At 36.9% G+C, this 26443-nt stretch overlaps 1 protein-coding gene across 2 annotated transcripts; it reads right to left on the reverse strand.

Moving 5' to 3' along the window:
• Positions 1-26443, reverse strand: dpp9 (dipeptidyl-peptidase 9). 2 transcript variants are annotated; one of them, XM_079896415.1, is made up of 21 exons: positions 26272-26443; positions 22535-22625; positions 22199-22437; positions 21192-21304; positions 20893-21066; positions 20617-20785; positions 19904-20014; positions 18456-18584; positions 15596-15657; positions 15412-15512; positions 12085-12262; positions 10376-10535; positions 8548-8627; positions 8308-8460; positions 7516-7651; positions 7286-7431; positions 6529-6675; positions 2356-2508; positions 1768-1910; positions 780-891; positions 1-695 (listed from the first exon to the last, which is right to left on the reverse strand). In XM_079896415.1, the coding sequence occupies exons 2-21, from the start codon at positions 22588-22590 to the stop codon at positions 603-605; spliced, it is 2655 nt and encodes an 884-aa protein (XP_079752541.1). In that variant the 5' UTR covers positions 22591-22625; positions 26272-26443; the 3' UTR covers positions 1-602. The 2 variants fall into 2 exon arrangements, with proteins under 2 accessions (XP_079752541.1, XP_079752540.1); XM_079896414.1 differs by having other exon boundaries at positions 20617-20788; positions 26272-26426.

Raw genomic sequence — 26443 nt, forward strand, 5'->3', positions numbered from 1 at the left:
TTCATAAAAAATATGTTCCTTTAATAATACACACTTAAAATATGAACTGCAGGTAGTAGTGTGAGGTGTCCTTACGTGAGAGCCACACGAGTGCGGCTAACAGTGACGCTGGAATTCATGTTGGACCGAGACACGACTGCATTCATAGCACTGAAAACGCTTAAGTTAAATGAGCAGTTAACAGGAAAAGGGGGATGGGGTGATAAGAGCATATCTGTATGTATGTGTAGAAATCCAGTCTCTGTATTCTGATAAGCCACTAACTACAAATTTAAAAAATAAAGACACATTTGGCAACATAAACAGTGTTCCAAAGGGAGCCGGAAAAGAAACATTACCTAGGTGTGGCACATAATCCAAAATCTGTTTAATGAGGTTAATGAGCTACTGGGTTCTTCTCCGTTCTCAGACGTGTCCTTTCTGTTAAAAGTGTGCCGACATGCTCAAAATGACACGAAGTTTGGGGACAAGTCTGTTTCTGACTGCTGCAAAGACACTCCTTCCAGAAAGAGTGCGAGAAAGCAAAAGATGGGTTCAGGGACCAGTATTCTGTCATTCCTGCTGAAGGAAGTGGAGGAGGGTGGGAATGGAGAAGGCCCTGATCAGAGGTGCTGTTGGAGGAAGTACAGTAGCATGATCTCGTAGTGCTCACCGGACTCAGGACAGCGAATGCTGTGTCTCTCATTGGGGTAGATCTATGGAGAAAAAGTATGATGAATTATTTGGTTGAGGAAAAAAAAATAGTAGCATTGTATATTTTTAAGACTTTGTTTTCAAACCTGTAGCTGATATGGCTTTCCTGCACGGATGAGTTGAGACACCAGGAAGTTGGTGTGGAAAAAGTGCACGTTTTCATCAAGGAACCCATGTAAAATCAGTAATCGGTTTGGCCTTGGGAAAAAAACAAAAACAAAGGAAAAACGTTAGTGTCTAGTTAGCAAAGTGAAAAGATAATCAATTGCTCAAATAATACATTCTGAGAGGAGTTAACTATATGGTTTGATCGAACTGGAGAGATTCACATCTTCGTCTACTCGATTGATTTCGTCTACTCGATTGATAGTTTATGTATTTTTTAAAGAAAAATCATATTAAAACTGATCAAATACAATACATCAGGCTTTTGAGGAATGTTTACTTATACATCTTTAAATCATCATTATATTGTATTGCATTGCATTATATTTAAAGCGATGCAACCCCCCAACACAATAAAAACTACAGAAATTTGATCATAAAACTAAGCATTTAAATATCATCTTCCTGGGAGATATAAAGAGACAACTTATATTTATATGCATTTTTTTGCAAGTAGTGCTAGATCTCATTGATTTACATTGCAAGCTATTATAATTTCATCTTAAACTTTGGCCATATAAATTTCAGAAACCCCACCAATTTTTTTTTATTTTTATTTTTTTAGCTCAGTTGGCACATCTGAATAAAATTGAAGTGTTTTTCCCCTCTCTCCTCAAGTATGACCTCCATATTCTCATATCTCATCCATCAGGCTTTCATGGCTCAAATAATATTAAATATGATACTCAACAACAACAAAAAAAAACATGCAAAATCCTGTCTAAACACTCAAACTTCTTAAAAAAATAAAAGAGATTTCTAACTATTATAACAAAATCCAAGCAACTTTAGATGCTGGGCTTTTTTAAGGTTAGAAGAAAATCACTGAGATGAAGTTGTATGCCAAGAACATATAATTAGGGTGAAACAAAGGTTGCACGTCCTCTGGCCTGAGCCGCAGTAACTCACTCGTTGGGAAGTTTGTCGACGTGCAGTGCGACGGAGCCCGCCTCATATCCCTGCTGGTTATTTTCAGGCACGTCCATGTAGCGCTCGGTGTAGCCAGTATCGTATGCCATCCACACCGTCACAGGAGCTCCTGCTATGGCCACCTGGAGCACAGAATGGGTAACTTGCTTAACACATGATCACAACAAACGTACAGATACTAATTTTAGTCTCGAAGTACACACGTTTGAAAATGTTTCTTCCCTTATATCCAAAATACAGCTCTTATTTTCTATTATGGTAATTCCAAAAGCATAAAAAAGCTAATTGACCATGATTACAATTTCAGAAAAGCAACATAGTTCAGCAATTCAATCTATAGTAAGGTGCATTTGAGACGCCACCTGCTGGTGAAAGCACATGAATGAGTGGGGTTGAGGGACAGTTGAGCAAAAAAAGAAAGAAAGAAAGAAAGAAAGAAAGAAAGAAAGAAAGAAAGAAAGAAAGAAAGAAAGAAAGAAAGAAAGAAAGAAAGAAAGAAAGAAAGAAAGAAAGAAAGAAAGAAATTTTAAGATGATGACGTAACATTGGGGCAGCTGTAAATCTCACCTTGAAGATGTTTGGCCTGTGAATGAGGCCCATGAGAGAGAGGAATCCACCGTAGGACCAACCATGGATGGCAACCCGACTCAAGTCTATGAACTTGTACTTCTCTGCCACAAACTGAAGCCCCTCGACTTGATCTTCAATCTCCACCTGCCCCTGAGGTTGAGGAGAAAATAATAGGGATATGAATAAAGAGTACCATATTCCATGTTTTATATACCTTACCTAAAGCCTGGTATGCTGCATTCAATGATCTTTACCTTCAACCATGTGAAATACTCAAGGTAATTTACATGTTTCTTTCAAATACATAAACAATGTCTAAACACTAATGTTCAATAGAATGATTTATTTAATGTTTTTGAAAGAAGTCTTAGTTTAGGGTCCAATTCTCACTATTAACGTGCATATTACTAGGATATTGGCTGTTTATTAGTAATTAATCACATATTAATGCCTTATTCTGTATGATCTTATTGTACATTCCTAAACCTACCCAATACCTAAATGTAACAACTACCTTACTAAATATCAATAAGCAGAAATTAGGAGTTTATTGAGGCAAAAGACATAGTTAATAGTGAGAGTTGGACACTAATCTAAAGTGTGACCGAAGTCTCTTACGCTCACCAAGGCTGAATTAATTTGATATAAAATACAGTAAAACAATGTTGTGAAACATTACAGTTTAAAATGTTTTCTGTTTTTAAATTATTTTAAAATATTATTTATTCCTGTGATTTTAAAGTTGAATTTTCAACTGGCATTACTCCAGTTTTCAGTGTCACATGATCCTTCAGAATTCTAATATGCTGACATTTCCTATCAATTTTGCTGCTTAACATTTTTTTTGGGAAACCCATGATACACTTTGTTTCTGGATTCTTTGCTGAATGGAAAGTTTTAGAACAGAATTTATTTGAAATAGAAATCTTTTATAACATTCTAAATGTCTTTTGTCACCTTTCATTAATGAATTTCTGAATAAAAGTATTCATTTTCAAAAAAAAACTTTTGAAGTTTTGAACCACAGTGTATATACAGGCGTTGCTAGATGGCTTTGTTCTGGGTGAATGTTAAGTGGTTTCTTACTGTTCTGAGACAAAACAGCCTATCCTTTATTTATAAAACGTTAACTTGTAATTAATAAGCAGTAGTTATGTCCCAATACAAGTTATCATACAAATTGACTTCATATCACACCTAAGTGACCTTCAATAAGCAGTGATAGAGATGAGTTGGACAGAACTGAAGGTGTCTAATTCAGTCTTTGACTGTGAGTAATAAGTGGGATCATATGTCAGAGCCAGTGTGAGCTGTCACTCAGTAATAATTTTAACACCTTAACATTTCTTGACCAACCATTCCAGCCACTTAAATTGCAGCATGATCATATTTGTGTCTATATAAAGCATTTATGCAACCTGTTTTCAACACATGCTGGCTGACCTTTTAAAAGCAGACCCTAATGTGTTAAATGTGAGGCAACTGTTTACAACTGGCATTAAGATGTGTTTTGGCCGATTGGATCACAAGTGGACGACGCTAAATACAGGTGTAAACAGGGTCTAAGCCCCTGTTTACACCTGGTATTAAGATGCGATTTGGTCGCTAGAATCAGAAGTAGAGGAAAGAGACACATGCCCGTTTACACCTGGTCTTTTAATGCTTCTTTTGTCCACTTTCAACCACTTGTGTGGGCTTTTTCAGATCTTTCTTTCTAATGGACAAAATAAGCTCACACACTTTACATATGAATGCGCCCAGAGAAAGCAGAAAAAATACTGAGTGCAGCAACTTTCATTTCTGCACAGATAGCCGCAAGACCAGCCGAATTCTGTGAGTGTGTGATAGAAATCTAGCCTGGCTAACGTCAGACCTCTTCTCATTGAGACGTGGTCTGGGAACCACATGTTCATTTTCTCGTATTTGAGGCGTGATTTATGAATGCCCAGAGCCGTTTATTGGGCGCTACGAATGTCTATCAAATGCGCCTGTACGTAGCTCATAGCCAATCGTTTCAATTATACCAGATGATGTATGTAGAGCGACAGAAAGTCGACGAGGAAGAAGACGAAATAAACTTGCGTTCTAAACTACTTAGAACACTATCTAAGGCTGCATCGAAAGGTAACTTCGCGTCTGATGCCATGTTGGATCCATAGATATAAACAAACTGCTTCGGTGTGTCGCATAGACGTCGTCATCGCCTTGCTGCTCCCTCCCCGTTCTGTGATTGGTTCCCTTTTTGAGGGGAAAATCTGGTCCATGGAATCCAGGCTGCCTAGCAGCGTGAATAAAATCGCGCTGCGCTCAAGGCAACATGGGGAAACCCAGGCTAATAGAAATCAGGAATGGTGAGAGAACATTGTGCTTGGTACATTTCCGTCTTCAAACCAAACTTTGGTCTCCAGCAAAAGTTTAAATCCCGTCTGGCTAGTGTTGCTTCCCATAATGTTTACGTGGTTAGATCAGTAGGTGGAGAGTAGGCGGTCTTTTGCAGCTATTCGAACACATTCAACCACATGAGCATTTACATTACGAAAGCATTCCGGCCGAATGAGTTTTCAACTACCTCTGGAAGTGGTCAAAAGTGGACAAGCTTAAAACATTTTAGACCCCGTTTACACTTCTATTTAGCGTCATCCACTTGTGATCCGATCAACCAAAACGCATCTTAATACCAGGCCTAAAACGTCGGTAAAACCACCTGGCTCAACGAATGGGGAAACCCAGGCTAATAGAAATCAGGAATGGTGAGAGAACATTGTGCTTGGTACATTTCCGTCTTCAAACCAAACTTTGGTCTCCAGCAAAAGTTTAAATCCCGTCTGGCTAGTGTTGCTTCCCATAATGTTTACGTGGTTAGATCAGTAGGTGGAGAGTAGGCGGTCTTTTGCAGCTATTCGAACACATTCAACCACATGAGCATTTACATTACGAAAGCATTCCGGCCGAATGAGTTTTCAACTACCTCTGGAAGTGGTCAAAAGTGGACAAGCTTAAAACATTTTAGACCCCGTTTACACTTCTATTTAGCGTCATCCACTTGTGATCCGATCAACCAAAACGCATCTTAATACCAGGCCTAAAACGTCGGTAAAACCACCTGGCTCAACGAATGGGGAAACCCAGGCTAATAGAAATCAGGAATGGTGAGAGAACATTGTGCTTGGTACATTTCCGTCTTCAAACCAAACTTTGGTCTCCAGCAAAAGTTTAAATCCCGTCTGGCTAGTGTTGCTTCCCATAATGTTTACGTGGTTAGATCAGTAGGTGGAGAGTAGGCGGTCTTTTGCAGCTATTCGAACACATTCAACCACATGAGCATTTACATTACGAAAGCATTCCGGCCGAATGAGTTTTCAACTACCTCTGGAAGTGGTCAAAAGTGGACAAGCTTAAAACATTTTAGACCCCGTTTACACTTCTATTTAGCGTCATCCATTTGTGATCCGATCAACCAAAACGCATCTTAATACCAGGCCTAAAACGTCGGTAAAACCACCTGGCCTCTATTGTGCGTGCCGCACGCAGTTTGGACCATCTCTGCTTGTTTGCAATGCAAATATATAGTGGAGAGGAGTGACTTAGTCTAGCATCTTTCGTTGAGTCATAGCCAATACAGTCTTAAATAAATGTGCATGCATAGCATTTCATCTTTAATAACATGGGATTTTAGCTAAATAAAAGAAAAAGCTGAGCACTCACATAGCTACAATAAACTGTATAATCTGTAAGTTGATGAAAACGTAATGTGATGCATTTACTGCCTCAGATGAGGTCATGTGGCCTCACACGTGTCCGAAATTCACTGGTCAAAAACCTTGTAACTCCATTTGAGCTTGATTTTGGTAAAATGTTAATTAAATAATAAGTCGTCTCTGGGCATATATAAAGCCACAATATCAACTTTGACAATGTGGTATTTAATTATTTTAAAAAAAACTGATTTTTCCATTTCCTGAAAAGTAGCATTTATTGGAGATACAAGGTTTCCACTCGACAGCGACTATGTTAATATATATTATATGACCAATCACCTTTTTTCGTTTTAAATACAATCAAACAAACAATCTCTTCCTGTCTAAGTGGCAGTTCCTTAGCAAAGATTTGCTGTGATGTTGTTCAGAGTAAAATGTCTGGCTACAATTGTAGACTGTCAATTCTAGTTACCATTTTGTTTTTAAGGGCCCCCTCAAACTTAAGGCCTCTTTGGCATGACCCTCTTCCATCAATGACCACCACTGCATAACCCAGAGATGCCAACGTGTTCAGACGCAGATACTTCACACCCTTGTAGGAGTTATTTACTAACTGCACCTAAAAAACAAAAGAAAAAGGGAAACATGTTAAAAGTAGACATATTAAAGACCTTACAATGGTCCTTTAGCTGTGTCACAAACCAAAATGTAAAGACATTCAATTCAGTACTGCAATTTAGAAGTCATAGCCCACCCAAAAATAAAGTATAATCACTTACTCACTCTCACATTGTTTGTATTTTAATTCTTCCACGGCGGATTTTATTTTTTACCAGATGCTTTTTTCAATACAGTTACAATAAATTGTGAGTGGAGATTTCGAAGAACAAATGACACCACATTCCAAACAATACAACAGTTTTAATAGAGAATCAGAGCAAAAAAAGTTCCAATGGGTTGTGAATGCCTGAAACCATATCAAATAATCAGTGAACTGAAATTAGGAACTGTATCAATTAAGTTTCATGAACAAATAACATATTGCACAAGTTATACAGGCCAAATGTATCATTTTTTTATTGTTATTATTTTGGAGCTTTGAAAGACCCAGCCAAAGGAACAAAGCAAATGAGCAAATGTCAGAATTTACATTTTGGGAGAAACTATTACTAAATCTTAATGGGCAGTTTTCAAAAAAATCTATAGTGATACTTTTCAGCCAAACCAACCTGTGGGCCGCCGTACACAAACAGGATTGTGGGGTGTTTTTTGCCTGGTTTCAGGTTGTGTGGTTTGTACAGCATTCCATATAGGCGGAAACCGGAATTGGCAGGGAAGCTAAATATCTCAGGAGGGACATAATCAGCTGGACAACCTGCACAACACAGACAAAAGCAAACAGGTTATTAGGGCATCTGTTATTCTTTCCAACAGCTGTGCAACATCACCCTGACCTCACCTGTAGCCTCCATCATGCTCGCCCAGAACTCCGGTTCCTTGTGTATGGGGTCACTGTCAGAACCCGTCAGTTTGTAGACATGAACACACGGAGGGGTGCTCACGTTACTGTAGTGGCTAATGAACATGTCAAAGTTCTGTATTGAAACAGAACAGAGAAACAGATAGAGTGAGACTGCCGGTCATGGAACACTGTTTGGTTTGCTTCTGCAAAATATTGTAAAATAAAGCTTTTTTTTTATACTGCAGGACAGTTATCTGCATCAGTTATCTGTTTAGTCATGTGTATGGTTTTCAATAACCTGAATAATTATTAATTAAAAATGTTAGCTTGTTTAACTAACACTAATGTTTATGCAATTTGAAAAAATATGTATTAACCTTAACATAAATAACATAAACCAAGAATAATAAATGCTGTAAAAGTATTGTTTTTAGTTCACAGTACTACTGTATTATCTAACATCAATGTATACAATTGTATTCTAATGTGTTAGTGAATTGTAACATCTATTTTTCCTCACCCATGCACCCTGTAAGATACAACCCATGATGCAACGACATGAAATTCTTGACTAAAACTGGAAATTGCAAATTCTGGATATTCTAAGCCAAAAATAAATTATTAACTATCAATTTTCTTCAGACTATATTTCCAGGGGATTCTCTGCCAGAAATAAGTACGGTTCAGCCTTTTTTGTAAAAAATCATTTGCTATTTTTGTACGTTTCAGAATGCCATTTTGTCACCAATGGTTTGGTACGCACATGCACACACACACAGACACACACACCTGGCTAACAGAGCAGCTGTGAGAGAAGCCCGGCTTAGTAAGTCTGACTGTTTCTCCAGGAGATTCGTAGCTCACAACATAAAGATGGTGCTCAAGTGGAGTGTCTTTTGTGCCCTGGAAGTACACCAGTTTGGTGTCTTCGTTGACCCAGATCTGCAAATACAGATGAAAGAAAAATGTAAAGAACGGGAATGTGTGCAAGACATTTGCATTTTGAATTTGTTGAATAATAGAGCAAACCTTTGATCCGTGTCTAGCCAAGACTTCCCACTCTCCACTCGTTATAGTCACCTCCTCTTCTATCTGGCATTTAAAATCATCTAATAATAATAATGATAAAAAAGGTAAGTCATTCATATTACAAAGCCCCATGCTTACATTTTGATAGAAGGACAAGCCATAGTTAAAAACGTGACCACATAAATATGGAGGCCCACACCTGCAGAAATTAAAAATAAATACTTAAATAAATATATAAATAAGTAAATGTAATAGGAAAATAAATAAAATAATAAATGACTTGATAAAACAAATAATATTTTTATTCTTTGAAATTCTTTTCTTATATGTATTATTTCTGGAAATAAGGGAGGCAGTCCTTGCAGAGCTCCAGTGGTTGAAACAGCTCCAGAAACATTAGATCTAGTGATATAGACTGGAATTTTGTACAGGATGTGGCAGATCAACTGGACAGAAGTACAGTATGTTATTTTTACAGATATCACAAACCCATATTCAATCCATACTCAGTACTTCACCTTAGTAGGGCTTGTAAAGTACAGAGGTAGGTTATGTATAATCCACAAAACAGATATTGTTTTTATGCTTTATAATAGTTTAAAAACTATTTTAAATTACAATTTTTTTTCTAAGTACAATTTCTAAATGCGCATGTGAACGCCATCAGCGTTTCTCACAGGTTCGCGTTTAAAGTCTGTGTAGAGAGAATGGTGTCGTCTTAGCGGCCCCTAATTTAATAACAAATGATCGTTGCGACGGAAGCAAATCAATCAAAACTAACTTTAGATGGAAATAACTTAACTCTGCTGTAAAGCCGAAACAATCTCTGTTACCTTAAATTATACGCTTATCTCTGTAAAGCTGCTTTGAGACAATCTACATTGTTAAAAGCGCTATATAAATGAAGATGACTGACTTGAATTTCATTAACTATTGATTGGCTAAGCATTGTATAATGTTTGACAATGATGTATTAAGTTTTTAATATGGTGTTAAAGGAACACGCTTATTCACCGCATCCCCCAGAGTTAGATTAGTCCATACATACCCTTTTCATCTCCGTGCGTGCCGTAACTCTGTCTGACGCACCCCCCGCTAGCCTAGCTTAGCACAAAGACTGGAGGTAAACGGCTCCAGCTAGCATACTGCAGCTGCTCCCAATAAGTGACAAAATAACGCCAACATTTTCCTATTTACATGTTGTGATTTGTTGTGACGGTTAGAAGATGGCTGTGTCTCATGTGACCTTACACGCTGTGACTATACAAATCACAACATGTAAATAGGAAAATGTTGGCGTTATTTTGTCACTTATTGGGAGCAGTATGCTAGCTGGAGCCGTTTACCTCCAGTCTTTGTGCTAAGCTAGGCTAGCGGGGAGTGTGTCAGACAGAGTTACGGCATGCACGGAGATGAAAAGGGTATGTATGGACTTATCTAACTCTGAGGGACACGGTGAATAAGCTAAAGTCCCAAAAAGTCGGCGTGTTCCTTTAAGAAAAGCTCAATATCAATATATTTATGCTCATAAGGTGATCAGTCAGGGTTGCTGTGGCTTGGTGCCACATTTTTTCCTCAACGTATTGACTAGTATGGAAAGCAAAGAAAAGCAGCCTCTTTGTAGGGTAAAACATAATTTACAAGTTTGATGCATTAGGGAGATTTATTTGAATGGTTTCATGTATAATTTACTTGACTGGGTGTCAGAACATTTTCACTAATTTGTTTAATTTGGACAGTGCTGTTTTCATTGCATCATATCTGCATATTTGCACTTCTGATCAAATCTGGGCAAAGAGACATACACAACTGCATGTTTAACACTGACCTTCTGAAGGACTATATTCTCTGGACCACTGCTGGCAGCCTGGCTGTAAGAGACTGGTTATTCTGTACAAATGGCAGAAGCCTGTTTGTGATTCGTTCACCCACAGGAAGCTGATCTTGTCATTAGTTGTTTGAATGAAGGGATAGAAGATATCATGGACCTATTGGGAAATAAGACAAGAAATGAATACAAAACAGTCAAATAAACCAAGACTATGGTCATGTTTGAAATAACATATTCCTATACTATTTTCAATTATATAGTACACAAATGTTCTGTGTGCATAGACCCTCATGACCATCTACATGGAAAATGTATCCCCACAATTAACCCACATTATGTGTACCGTTTCACATGCTGCTTTTAAAAGATTCATCCTGAGTATTTTGAGCAGTTTGCAGTAACGAGTCCTCTAGTATAACATTCCAGAATACATAGACTATCATTCAAAAGTTGGGGGGTCGGTAAGACTTTTTTTCCTCTAATGCTCATTAAAGCTGCATTCATTTGAACAGTAATATTGTGAAATATTAAAAATATAAAAATATTTTAAAACAACTTCATATTTTAAATTTGTATTAATAAAAATGATTAATATTAAAAAAAATAATTAATTAAATGGAATAATCACCAGCCATTACTCCAGTCTTCAGTGTCACATGATCCTTCAGGAATCATTGTAATATGCTGATTTGGTGCTCAAGAAACATTTCATAATAATCAATGTTGAAAACAGTTGTGCTGCTTAATAATTCTTTGGAAATGGGATTTGGCACTTTTATTAGGATTCTTTAAAGGACATAAAATTCAAAAGAACAGCATTTATTTTAAATAATAAAGGCATTTATAATGTTACAACATATGTCACTTTTGATCAGTTTAATGATTCCTTGATAAAAGTATTATTTTTATACTAATATATATAAATATTTTTTTGTTTTTACAGACCCCAAACTTTAACATGTTCTTTCACATCTCTATGGCTACGTTCAGACAGCAGGTAAATGTGCGGGGTTTTTTTTGCTCATATGTGACTCAGATCTGTTTTTGTCATGACAGTGTAAACAGCACAAACCACATGGAATCTGATCTTTTCTATACAGATTTGTGCCACTTCCATATATGGTCCTAAATCCGATACAGGTCAGATGTTTTGCCAATGGTCATATAGGAATTCATTCGACTTTTACATCAATGTAGATTAACGTATGTCACAATTCTGCGCTCATGGGAGTCACTTCAAAGATTTTACATACCCGAAGTTATCAAGAAAGGTAGTCAGTGGAAGTTCAGTGATGTGTAACTCATAAGTATTATGATGACAGCTCTATATACATGCAAAACATGAGGGTTTGTATCATAAATGTTTAAAAGTTCTGCTGTCTTTTTCCGTATCCTCGTCTTTGTATTTTTTATAATGTGTGGATTAATTCACAAACATGTAATTGCTTACTGTAAAGTCCTATGTGTTTACTTCTGTATGACAGAGTGCTGCGTGAAGCCTTTTATCGTTTTATTGCGCATGTGGGTCAGTTCGCACTGGAATCTGATATTGGCCACATTTAAAACAACAATGTGAACAACTATAGAAAAAAATCTAATCTGAGTAATAAATCAGAATTAAGGCACGCAGTGTGAACGTAGCCTATATGGCATGGTGTAAACTTCGATATCAGTGCACAACTACACTTATTATTGAAGGGTCTTACGTTGATCCAAATGTCAGTGATCTCCTCATAGATGATGAAGGGCTGGACTCCCTCAGGCATGGCCTCCACATGCTCCTCCCACTGCGGATCATCCATGCTCACGGGTATGAAGAGTGCAGGTGGTAAAAGCACTATCTGAAGCTTCTGCTGACTGCGGTCTAGTAACACTGCCCAAGCACTGGAAAGAGAGAAAATGAAGCGAATAATAGTTATTTTATTATCATTGAAATATTATAGTTATTAATATGTTGAATTAATTTGCATTTGTACATTTTCTGTTTTCTTTTTTTTTTTAAGTTTTATTTTATTTAGTTTAGTAAAAAATGACAAAACAAAATTATTATTTTTTCTTTTTTATTAAGTTTTCATTCAGTTTTAGTTTAAGTTACTTTAGTACATCAAGATAAACAAAAAAAAAAAAATTCCTTGGCAATTAGCTGAAATAAAAAACAACATTATTTACATATACTTTTACATAAATTATACATTTATATATGCTTAAAATAAACCTTGACTGAAATAAAATGAATTTAAGTAATGAAACTTAATGGTAATTTGATGGTTTTACCCCCGGTTTCACAGACAAGCCATGCCCCAGACTAAAATACAAGTCTGAGCTGTTTTACCTGAAAGTAACTTGCACTGAAATATGTCAGTGCCATTGTTTTATCACAAGATGCACACCAGTAATGTATTTTTTTCTAAGGCATGTTTATAAAAGCATTTGGAGGGCTCAAATTAACTAGGTATGAAAACACCTTAAATATCCTAATTGAATTAAGGCCTAATTCCGGCTTAATCTTAGTTTTAGTTAATAAAGCCTTGTATATAAAACATACCAATTAAATGGCCAACATGCTAACAGAACTAACTAATAACTTGCATAAAAAATGCACTAGTTACAAAATCATGACACATCAAGTTTCCATGTGCAAATGAGCTTTAAATGCCACAGTGGAAGATCCATTTTTTAGTGATTAATGTCTTAAATTTTGACCTATTTCTCAAACCCAGCTAAAGTTACAGACTGACTTCAGGCGACTTATTTTATGGACTGGTTTTATTGTGTTTCGTTTTTCCAGAGCTTTTCAGTCCCTGATCACTGAACACTTTGAGAATTGTCTTTTTGTGTTTCACGGTATTCCTTTCATATTAAGACATTAACAAAATAAATAAATAAATAAATAAATCCTCTCACTTACATATTTTCCCCAGCAAATTTAAAATATTGTAAATATTTGTATGGACATAAAAAGACTCGGCAACTAAGACAAACTGAACAACTTTCAAAGACATTTGACGAACAGAAATGGAATACTGAACAGAGTGGATGTGGTGTGGTCACCAGCTGCTTTCATTACTATAGTGCATCTCATCCTCACGGACTGAGCTAGATTTGCCAGTTCTTGCTGTGAGATGTTATTCCAATCTTTCACCAAGGCCCTTGCAAGTTCTCAAACACATCTGGTAACGTGGTTTGGCACTGCAAGGACGATCAACCTGTCCTTCCTTTAGCTCTGTCTTAGGTGTCTTTCATTATGGACATCACAGTTATTGCTCTGGTCACATCTGCAGTCCTCATGCCTTCTGCTGCAGCCTATGGCATGTTTACACAGGTGATCAGGAAAACCTGGCCATCTTTCTCCTGGTGTTTATCCCAGTCAGTAGAAAGGTCTCTTGAGTGTCCCAAATTCTTGAAACCGTGACCTTAATTGTATACCACCATTAATTTGTTAGTGTGTTAAAGGGGTGATATAATGCCCTTTTCACAAGATGTAAAATAAGTCTTTGGTGTCCCCAGAGTGTGTATGTGAAATTTTAGCTCAAAATACCCCACAGATATTTTTATGTTTTCATGTTAAAATAGTCACTTTCTGAGGGTGAGCAAAAACGCACCGTTTTTGTGTCTGTCCCTTTAAATGCAAATGAGCTGCTGCTCTCAGCACAGAGGGCGGAGCGATTACCTCACACAGACACACACTGAAAATTTCAACAACTTTTAGCCTTTTATGTTTAAACCGGAGTCGGACAAAATGGAGAGACTCAAAAAGAAGTGACAACAAGTAGAATGCAACAGGACATTTCTGAAGGGTTAGTTGATGAATTTATGCAGCATATGTGTAGTTATCTTCTAGTCATTGTTTTTATATATACTCATTTTTTGTATGAGTTTATATACACCAATGAGCCAAAACATTAAGACCAGCTGCCCAATATGCAGTTGGTCTTCAGCGAGCTGCAAAAACAGCACTGACCCGCCAAGGCATGGACTCTACAAGGTGTCCTGAGGTCTCTGGCACCAAGATATTAGCAGCAGACCCTTAAATTCCTGTAGGTTGCAAGGTGGATCAAACTTGTTGGTCCAGCACATCCCACAGGTGATCAACTGGATTGAGATCAGAGGAATTTGAAGGCCAGAGCAACACCTTGAACTTTTCATCAGGTTCCTCAAACCATTCCTGAACAATGTGTGCAGTGTGTCAGCGATCATTATCCTGCTGAAAGAGGCCACTTCCACCAGGCAACACCACTGTCATGAAGGGGTGTACCTGTTCTGCAATAAATGTTTAGGTAGGATACACGTGTCAATTTTCATATCTCAGGTTTTCCCAGCACAACATTGCCTAGAGCATCACACACCCTTCACCACAGTGCATCCTGGTGCCATCACTTCCCCAGGTAAACAGTGCACATGTACACTACAGTCCACGTGATGTAAAACAAAACAGGACTCAGCGGACCCGGTGAAATTCTTCCACTGTTCCAAGGTCCAGTTTCGACGCTCGCGTGCCCATTGTAGGTGCTTTTAACGGTGGACGGGGATCATAATAGGCAATCTGGTTGGTCTGTGGCTACCCCATACACAGCAGAGTGTGATGCACTGTGTGTTGTGAAATTCCTCCAATAACCATCATTAAAATTGTGTGTGCCACAACAGACCTTCTGTTGGCTCGGACCAGACAGCATAGCCTCGTGTCCTCGTGTATCAATGAGCCTTGGGCGTCCAACACCCTATCGCCGGTTTGTGGTTTGTCCCTCCTCGGACAAATGTTGGTAAATTCTGCAACCCACAAGCCTTGCCATAACAATTTGGCCCTTCGTCAAAGTCTTTCAGATCTTTATTACTGCCCATTTCTCCTGAACCCAACACGTTTACTAAGAGAGCTGATTGTTTGCTTACATTCTAATCTACCCAGACCTTAAAATATGGCCTTGTAAGGAGATGATCAATATTCACCTGTGACTGGTTAACATGTTTTGGCTCATCAGTATAAAGAAAAGACATGAGAGTGAATTTCTTTAAAGCAATTATTTGTTGTTACTTACAATTTGCCATCTTTTGTCCATCCAGCTCTCGCAATGTACTCAACCCCAGGAAAGAGTGTTGTGAATGGGAGAACAAGCTCCTTGTTTTGTGCGCTAATAATCTACAAAAAGAATAAGAGATCGTTATAAAGCCTTTTAGCCAGGCATAAAGAAAGAAAAAGTGAGCTTGGGCACAGGTACCTACCTTTCCATTCTGGTCAGTTCGAATCTCTGCTAGTTTCAGGCTAATTTGAGGGTTCTTACTTCCTAAAAGCATCGAGAGGGGATCATCAGCATTAATTATTAACATTAAGCACAACTCCATTGACAAAATATTGATAGTAAACAAAACGATGCAAAGAATATCCTGTATTTTTAAGAATTAAAGTGTTCATTTAAGAGTTGCACTTCCACATATTTATGCCATTAATTCTGGCTTCAATTACACTTCCACTTAATGATGAACCAAGTTCCACTGAGGAAGCAGTGGTACTTGTCAACGACAAATAATTTGTCAACGGCTTTTTTTCACTGTTGAAAACGAGACGATAACTAAATAAAAACTAGTTTTGAATGACAAAAACTATGATGAAAATCTATTGAAATTTTCGTCAACGAATAAAAACGAGGCGAAAATGCTAGGGATGGATGAGATGCGAAAGAGAGCTAAATTCATTTGTGCGCACACAAAAAGCCACCTCTCTTGATCTTTCTTTCGTGTCTTTCCGCGCTTGAACGGACAAATACACACAAAATTATGTCAAAATGTTTGTTTTGGCAAGTATTCACACAAACACAGTCGGGTTTGTCTCAGTTGAACGTAAACAGTTGGGAGAATATCGGATGTGTGTCAGTGTATTGGATCCGTGCATTCAGCTTTAAAGGTGGTATCAGCGATTTCAGGCCCAAACATAAATGATCACATTCATCTAATATTTCCTAACGATCCGCTAGCTGCCCGCCCCATAAGCATGCTGTGAAAAAAACGCGTCTCTCTAGGTAGCCTAGGCTCTGAGATCTGCACACAAAAACAGTTGGTATCAACATCACTCAAAACCAAAATAAATAGTGTTCCAACCAATCATCGACAGGGGCGGGTGTTGTGAGGTTTTGCGCTCGTGCACGGCTGCCTATAGCCGCTTTCCGACCAAGTAGTTCTAGGAACTTAGCTCTAGGAACTGTCCACTTCTAAACAGTTCTAAGAACTACTCTCCCCCAAACTCGGTTTTGCTGTTTGCGTTCGCACTGGCCAAGTGGCCATAGGAACTGGTAGGAGGGGTAAGGGAGTGACGCAAGCACGGTGACTTTTATTTTGACGGCGCGACGGACCTTTATTTTGGCGGCGCTGAGACCGCCAGAGCAAACAATGCTCGCATTCTCTGTGTTTATTTGTTAGCGATCTGTCTAACAGTACTGTTTAATATCTTATCAGATAGAACTGTTATAAAAAGTAGACATTATGTGAAAAAAGGTTATTAGCCTATGCTGTGTGGTTGATGTCCAGTGTTGCTAGCTGGGCAGATAAACATAATCATGTTTGGCTTGGTCCCCTCAAAGTTGCGTTGGATTTTCTCTTCAGCATAAAGGTTTAGAGACCCATCTATCACTGTTTTCCATGTTTAAACTTTGTATAGTTAGTTTATGGAGTAAATATATAGGCTATAATCTGTGTGTTTACATTCTAGCTGTTTTAAAAATGGCGGGTGCTGGTGTTCCACGTGCGTTCGGTGAATCAGCGTACACTAACGTCACGGATAGTTCCTATAGTGCTGGTTTAGACCCTACTCTGAAGTAGGACCTAAATTAGTTCCTACAAATGGAGTTCCTAGAACTAAAATCGTTCCTAGTTCCTGCGGTGCGAACACGCCGACATCCGGGTACTTTAGCCAACAGTTCTAGGAACTGTGAAAAGGTTCCTCTGGTCGGAAAGCGGCTATTGACTGCTGCACGCGAAAACCTCACAACACCCGCCCCTGTCGGTGATTGGTTGGAACACTATTTGTTTGGGTTTTGAGTGTTTGGCTAAAACGGGTGAAAACAACTGTTTTTGTGTGCAGATCTCAGAGCCTAGGCTGCCTACAGAGACGCGTTTTTTTGACGGCATGCTTATGGGGCGGGCAGCTAGCGGATCGTTAGGAAAGATTAGATGAATGTGAACATTTATGTTTGGGCCTGAAATCGCTGATACCACCTTTAAAGTGACAGCAGTCTAATAACCTGCTGCTGTCTGTCATTAATGTTAATCAAAAAACAAAAGAAAAGAGAAAATCACTCAATGATCTTGACTGAATAACTTGAATAGCTTTGATAAGGATTATTTACTTTATACAAATACATTTGTCTGCTTGAAATAATGAAGACTGTTGCATGCAAACTGTTATAAAGAATGCATAAATCATTAATTAAAAAGAAGACCATTTTCTTGTCTCTTTATGAGAAGTGGCTTTATTTAATGTTAAGATAAATAAAGACATGTTATACGTCACAGCAGTTAAATCTGTGTCAGTATTGCATGTTCAAACATTACTATCATTCATATTAAGAGATGTTTTCTCCAGTAATATTTAATGAGTTTGGACATTTTAAAGAAATGCTTAATTGATGCATTACAATTTAACTAAACCCATTAGATTTTCATAATAGATCTTACGATATTTAGTCGACTAAATCATATTCAGGTTTTCAGACTAAAATATGACTAAAGCTAATTAGCATTTTAGTCAAAAGACTATGACTAAAACTAAATCATAATTTGCTTTCAAAAAGAACACTGTGAGGAAGTTGAGGGCAGTTGGAAATGATGACAGTAATGACTTGCTGTCCAATAGTTAAGTCAAGAACCTCTTTGACCGATTCAGTAAGAGTTAAACTTACCACACGATATCAGTTCACTGATTCATAGGTTGTCTTTAGCAACCCAGGAGTCATTTATTCACAAAACAAACTACATTGGTTCCACTGTATGTTTGTAGCATTTTTATTCTAAATGGATCTTTTAAATGGAATTGATTCTCAGTTCTCAACCATATGTTTGTGTTGTTTTAACAGTGTGTGTTTGTGATTACCGGTGCGAGGATATCTGTACACATCTGCCTTCCGCTCCTCCAAAGCTGGTGAGGGCACATGAATAATCTCTACTTCTGATTCATCAACCTCCTCATACAGCAACTGGAGCGTTCTGCCTCCATCTGCATCTACAAGCAAACACAAACAGAATAAGGGTATGCAGCAGGTGGTCGATGCATTTTGTGTCCAATCAGGCTAATGTACAAATGGATTTTGACCCAAATAAAACAAAAACAAAGCCTGGTTTATACCCGCCGCCACATCTGCACAAGTGCATGCAGAAAAAATAACATCATCACGGTGTGTGCGCACAACATTTGTTTGTAACTTTGCATGCGGCTCCGCTTCTGAAGGTGCACAACTTTGAGGCGATTCTGAGTCCAGTTTGCACTAGTCTAAATTGCTTACATTTACAAAATTAGCCTATAGTGCCAGAACTAAACCCGTTTAATGAAAATAAATGTCCGTGTTAAATAAAATTGTTTAGGAAATTAAATGAAAATGTTTAATTTATTTATTATTTAATGCCATATCAGCAGCAATGACTTTATTCATGGCAATCAACAAAATTACAATTTAAAAAAAAAAAAATTATGATTACAATCACTTCAATACATTGTTTAAATAATTTAACAATTTGGTCTTAAAAAACAATCAATATACAAAATCAGACATATATCAATAACAAAACCAGTAAGAACAATTACATAGAAAATTTCAATTTAATATTTGATAGAAATGGTAAAATATTTCCAGGAGAAATCTTTTTAAAAATGTCCATTAATATATTTTCTGAATAAAAACGTTGTCTAATATCATTAAAAAAAGGACATTCTATTAAAATATGTTTCTTACACAATCACAAACCAGTTTCTCTTCCCCTTTCAGTAAATAACAATATTCAATATGGGTTTACGTTGACATTGTCAATTTCCAACTGAAGTGTTTCTTTTAATGAAAATGTTTAAAGGAATTAGAAAATATTTAAGAGATTGTTGTTTCATTTAGTTTTATACAAATGTTCTAATATCCATATATTTTGTTCTAATATCTCAAGAAGAAATTTCAAGACAAACTGTTTTTTTTTTGTTTTTTTTACACGATTCTTTGATTCTTTTGTAGTGTGGGTTTGGTGAAGTGTACTAAAAACAAACATCATTGTGTGTACCTTCTCACGGCTGCTTCCTGATGGTTTAGAGAACAATTACTTCAAGTCGACCCCTGTCGTTTTAAAGAACTATACAATGGCGAGCGCGTCAAGTATAAAGCAAGCGAAATAAAACAACCATAAACTCTCTAGGTCAGTGGTTCTCACTAACTACTGTATTTATTGAAGAACATACAGTTCTTGAAAATTCGGGAAATCGTAAAATAAACTGTGGTTAATTCATTTAACCACAAATGATTGTGAATATTATGGAAATTGTGATTTTGGCGATCAACAAACCTTCAGGAGCAGCCGGAGACCACCAGTACCCGGTGAAGCGGTCAAATTCTTCCTGAATCACAAAGGTTGCGACACCAGCAGACTTCGGGTCTTCCTTGACATTATTCAATCCTGGACAAGTGTAGAAGAGATATCAGATTTCAGAAACATCTAATCACTGTAACCTGATGTGCTCTATTTATAGAGTTCAAAGAGAAACAAAAAAATCATCCAAGATGTTTTTCTTTCTTCAGTCGAAAAGAAATTAAGATTTTTGAAGAAAACATTCCAGGATTTTTCTTCAAATAGTGGACTTCAACGGTTTTCAACGGTTTGAAGGTCCAAATTGCAGTTTCAATGTAGCTTCAAAGGCTCTACATGATCCCAGTCGAAGAATAAGGGTCTAATCTAGACCAATCGTTTCACTAGATTAGACCCTTATTCTTCGACTGGGATCGCGTAGACTAGAGCCTTTGAAGCTACATTGAAACTGCAATTTGGACCATCAACCGTTTGTACCCCATTGAAGTCCACTATATGGAGAAAAATCCTGGAGTGTTTTCCTCTAAAACCTTAATTTCTTTTCGACTGAAGAAAGAAAGACATGAACATCTTGGATGATGTGGTAAATTATCAGGAAATGTTGAACTAATCCTTTCAATTGAAAATAACCCAGATTATACACTTATTGGTAAACAACATAACTGCTGCTTTATATTAACAGATCAACAAACCTTTATGACAGAAAGTAAGTCTTCGCTCTTCTCCAGTTTCAATATTCGTCACCCACAGGTCGTTATTATTTATGAAGGCAATGAAACTGGGATCACCGGGCGAGATCTTGGGGTCCATGCGAATCCCTGAGCACTGAGTCTTTATTTCCACAGGCTTCATTGAGGCAGCCTGCTAAACATCACATGAGTTTCAGGCATAGAGACACGCATGCATTATGAAGTAATTTCCCAGAAATATTAAACCGAGGGCAGCAGAATAAAAACAGCTAGACTCACAATGAATCCGTTATGGCCGCCATCACGGCAATAGAAAAGGCTGTTGCTTGCTTGGAAGAGGAAAAGGCCGCTTTGTGGGTGATAGTCGTAGGACGTGATGCCAAAGACTCCCAGACGCTTCCTCTCACGGAGAAGCTCCTCCTCACGGGAATATACACCATGATGCGGGGTCGCCTACAGGAAGAACACGAATGAATGATATAATTAATGTGTTAAAGTTATTAATGTTATAATCGCTCATATATGTGGTTCTGCTGCTGTTAGCATCATATTCCTAGAACAAAATGAAGAAATTATACCTGAAAGTGATCTAACATCTGTTTCCATGATAACACCAGGAGGGCTTCTTTCCGTATCTTCTTTGGGATTTCAGAGTACAATAATGAGTTTTCTCTGCTCCCATAGGGCATTCCTATTTAAGTATGACAAGATGAAAACATTAGGAAAATTATAGAAATGAAAGAAACTTGGAACAATTTGAACAGAAAGGCAGAAAAACTTGACTCATCAGAATCAAAACATCAAAAATGTTGGTGAGACAACTAATCTGACACTTTTCTATTATTTCTTAGAAAAGACACACTACCATTCAAAAGTTTAGGGTCAGTAAGATTTTGTTTTTAAAGAAATGAATACTTTTATTCAGCAAGGATTGCATTTTATTCATCATTAGACTGATTAAAACAGTAACAGTAAAGACATTTTAATCTTACAAAAGATTTATATTTCAAATAAATGTGGTTCTTTGGAACTCTCTATTCATTAAAGAATCCTGAAAAAAATGCATCACAGTTTCAACAAAAATATTATCTTTTAATATTATCTTTTATATATATATATATATTTATATATATTTTATATTTATATAGATAATATATAAAAGATAATATTTTATATATTATCTGTTAATCTTTTTTTAACACTGATAAGAAAGGATCATTTGACACTGAAGACTGGAGTAACAAATCAGAAAGCAGTTAATTATTAAAATATATTTTAAAAAGCAGTTATTTAAAATTTGAACTATTTCAGAATATTGCTATTTTTACTGTTTATTGAATATTAGAGACCTCTTTCAAAAAAAAAAATCTTACAGACCCCAAACTTTAGAACAATAGTGTATAAGGTCATGTGGTGCGAACAGCAAAGTGTGCAAATCATTTTCTTTATCATGAACACTTTTTCACTGAACCACAGCATAACCATTTAAAAACATACAGGCTAAAAACACCTATATTTTAATAACGAAATGAGGAACTGATGCATTTGTTGATACAAGAAGCTGCATTCTCATGAAAAGGAGTACCAAGGTAGTAGAGCCGGTGCGAGTGAGGGCCGGACTCATCATGCTTCTGAACGAACTGGAAGTCATGGGGTGCCTTGTTTATGATCATTCCCGAATACTTCCGGCTGCCGTGAATGATGTCACGCAAGCCATCCCATGAGTGCTTCTCCACAAAAAACTGGGAGGGGACGTCTTCCATTTCCACAACCTCTGTGCTGTCCGAGATGTCATCTACTGCGGTCATTCTGACAGCTGCAAAACTGAGCACAGGAGCGACCCATCAGCCACACACTCAAAAGACATTTGATTTATATAAAATGGGGGTAATGTAAAAAAAAAAAAAAAACCTTGCCGTACCTTTTCCAACTACCTTCAGTGTCGTCTTCAAGTTTCAGCCTTTTTCCTCTATGCATTAACCAGCATACAACCCTCAACAAGATCTGGCAACCTGCAGGATAGAGAAGAAAACATACATGTATTTATATCATGCCTTACTTGTAATGTCTTTAAATTATTTTCATTAAGGGCTTTTCTCATGAACATTTGATTTAATAAATCGCATGTCATGCAATTAGATTAAAACTCACAGCCATAATATAAAGAATTTTGTGATGTGTTTTTTCAGGAGCTGATATTCATTTAATAATGTTGAGTAAACATATCTGTAAATCGTGATAACTGTAAATCTCCTCCTTCCCCTTAATACAGTTTGCATTTAATCAGATGCAAGCACTGTATGCAAAATCTACCGCAGAAATGATGAGCAGTCGTTATGTACTTTCCAATAGGAGGGAAATACAAGCCACTGAGGTTTCAGAAATAACTAAGCATTAGCATGAGGAATGTTATTAATCTCGGCTCTATGTGAGAGGGTGTGAAGTTGGTAAGAGTGATGTGGAGGAGGAAGTAGGACAGACGCTATTATGCCAAAAAAGGTGATGCTGATAATATTTTCCAGGTGGTGTCTATATATGGCTCATCTTACCATAATGTTGATGTGGTACAGTTAAGTTTAATCATTTTGTGAACCTGTCACACTGCAATGCAAACTGAGCAAAAAAGAGGTTGTCAAGGACAATATAAGTTTAAATTGGTTATTGGTGTTGCTTATTTCACATGGGAATAGATTCAATAATCATAAAAAACTAATCTGAAGTCCAAACGGTATAGAAGCTACAACAGCTTGTTTAATTGTAAGGGTTAGAGAGAGGGTGAAAACTGTAATGGAAAACTAAACAACGTTTTGCTGGTGTGACCCATTAAAAATACAACATTTGACTGACACAAAGAAAAAGCTATACAAATAACAGTCATCCATTCAATCTGTGGAAACTGAAACTATCAAGCTGATCTGAAAGGTTTCAAAGCAGTGAACCTGCTTGTAAAGGACAAAATACACAATGTTTCCAACATGACTGTTAACCTTTCTTCTTATTCGGAAATACAGTGTTGCTCAATGCGTTGTAAAAACATTATAAATTGAGCTTTTATTATTGAGTTCCAAAAGACACGTATGAGGACAAGATTCATACAGCTAGCAGCTCCTGGTTTGTATTACAGACATAATCTAACAACAGCTGCTGATCTCAATATTATTCAACTTTAAACCTGGGTTTGCAGTGTCATTTGGCAGTTTCTTGTCGAACCAGTTTAAGTGCCACAGATCAACCATTGGTTGTACTTGTTGCATTTCAAAACTAGCAAGCTGCTTTCTTAAGACAGATGGGCACCAAAAACATTCAAAACACTCAAACATGTGTGGAAAAAAAAACACATTAATATTAATATGATTGAAATATTAACTTTAAAAAGGTTTAGGAATCCCTAAAGCTGCCGTTACAGGCGAGTTCAGAAGGGTTGGTCCACATTCCAAACGTGCAATTAGATTTGGGTAGTAACTGATAACATGTCATCTGGATTACGTAATCAGATTCCAAAAATCAAGTACTTGTATTTAGATATACGTAATTAGGTTTGCTGCGATAGTTGGTGTTACACAGTGTTCAGCTGCACATTAATTCTATAACTTGCCCAACAGGGCACTTTATTTGTTAATAAAGCAGTCTTATTCATTTTGTTAATAAAAGATCTACGTTTAACATAAGCGAGTTTGTCATTGATTGTACTGTTTTGTAGATGTGCTATTCATTAAAATTATAATGAACCCACCAACCATTCAAGCAATTGCCATCCCAAAATTGACACAGAGTGAAAATAAAATGTGCAAGGTTCAGTTGTGCACGGTACCAGGATTAACAGTGTACTCACACAGATTAACCGGTGGGAAAATTCCCTCACCATCACATCCCTACTCGACTACAATTACTTTTTTAATTGATTATTACATGTTAATCTCACAATGGCAGTATATTATTCATAATTCATTAATTATCTCTACTACTACTTTTTTCCTTTCCAAAAAAAGCCTACTGCTTATCAGAAGGTCTTCCAGGTTTGTGGAATTGCAACACAGACCTGCAGCCACTAGTCATGATGTGCCCACTGAAAACCCACACAGCATATGATCAACAGATTTACAGAAATCATTTCACTTTTAACAAGTGGGTTTTTTTTTCTCAACATTGCATATCTAATCAGCTCCTGACAAACACATTCATTATTATTTGAATCATCACTTATGATGAAATCATGTAAATCATTTAACCATGCAATGGCATTACTGTTTTTGGAAGGCTTTTGTCTTTCAAACATTAAAATTCACATAATTTCATATTTGAATGCAATGCAAGGGGATTCCCCAACGTTTTTTGTCAGCTGGACCTCTTTGACCTAATATGTTTACTTGAAGTAAGCCCTTAGATTTTAATTTAATAAGTTAGGTCAATAATAAAATGAAGTCAATAATATTAATAATCATAAATAGAATTAAGTTTACTTCACAGTTCTCTTGACATGCAGGTAAACATTAAAAAAATGACATATTTTTAGTAAGTATTATTTTCATTGTTTTTAAAATTATTTTTTTGTATGATTTAATTAATAGCTTTTCATTGAACCACACAAACCCCCTTCAGTTCCATCACAAACCCCAGTCTGGGAAACCCTGACTTAAATGTAATACTTAATGCACTTCATGTTGTTGATAAAGAATGGACTATATTTTCTCTTCATTTTTATTTTTTTATATTAATATGGTACACGATTATCCTATTCAAATCAATGTGATAAACGAGTTAGGTCATAAGAAATCTAAAAGTAGTCAGATTATATTACCTTAAATGTGTGCTGCTGTAATGGATTACATTACTAATAATAACTACAATTTTTGTCCTGTAATTTGGAATCAGTAACTGACTACAATTTGTAGGTAATCTACCCAGCACTGTTCGGACTTTACGGGTGTTTTCTCAATTTCTATTCGATTACAGTAACGTGCGTTACTTGGATGGAAAAAGTACCGAACGCCCCATGACATCCAAACGACAGTCACTCACACATTGATGTTTTAACTCCATTAGCGCAGATGAACAGCCTTTACTACCAACTAACACACGTTTACTGTGAAGAGACATGTTTTAAACCGATCTGTAAGTGATTTGTGTGAGCTATCAGATGTTTTAGAACCCTGGAGTCAGAATCAGCTGATGAGTCAAAGACATGTTTGACCGGTTGTACGTGTGTGTTGCCTGTGCTAACAGTTAGCCGAGCTGCTATCAAATCTAGATGACGGGAAGTCAAATCAATCACAAAATTACACTTTTAATATATAACGATATTATTACTTGTGAATCATGTCTTCTACACAACAGATATCACGTAGAGTTGCCAGTTTATAATACTAGTAATGCTAATAATAATATTATCAGGTGATAATATCATGTTAGCATAAATATCTCTCTGCTTTTTCCAGGTCTATCAGATGAGCTTTATACTGTCAAACACTAAAGCACCTTCATCAGCTCATCGTCAGATTATTCTATATGATGATCGTTATGTGCGGGTGATTGTCAGAGATCATCAGCTGATTTCATGTCTGCTCGGCCTCTGTTGACGGGCCGCTCACAGCAAACCGCTTTGTTATGAACATTATCATTTCAACTCATGATCGCTCAACATCGCAAGTGGGTACTTACAGGTAGACCCTCAAAGCAAACTCTCATCTGTGACCTGTTGAATTCTTAAACGTATTTGCTGGTAAAAACAGAATCCATAAGCGCGAGAACTGCACAAAGCGACAGTCATGAGTGCTGATGAAAACCAACAGAACATCATCAGCCACACCGGAAGCGCCGACAAACTCCTACT

This window comes from Squalius cephalus (assembly GCF_949319135.1).
Source record: "Squalius cephalus genome assembly, chromosome: 16".
NCBI classification, from domain to species: Eukaryota; Metazoa; Chordata; class Actinopteri; order Cypriniformes; family Leuciscidae; genus Squalius; species Squalius cephalus.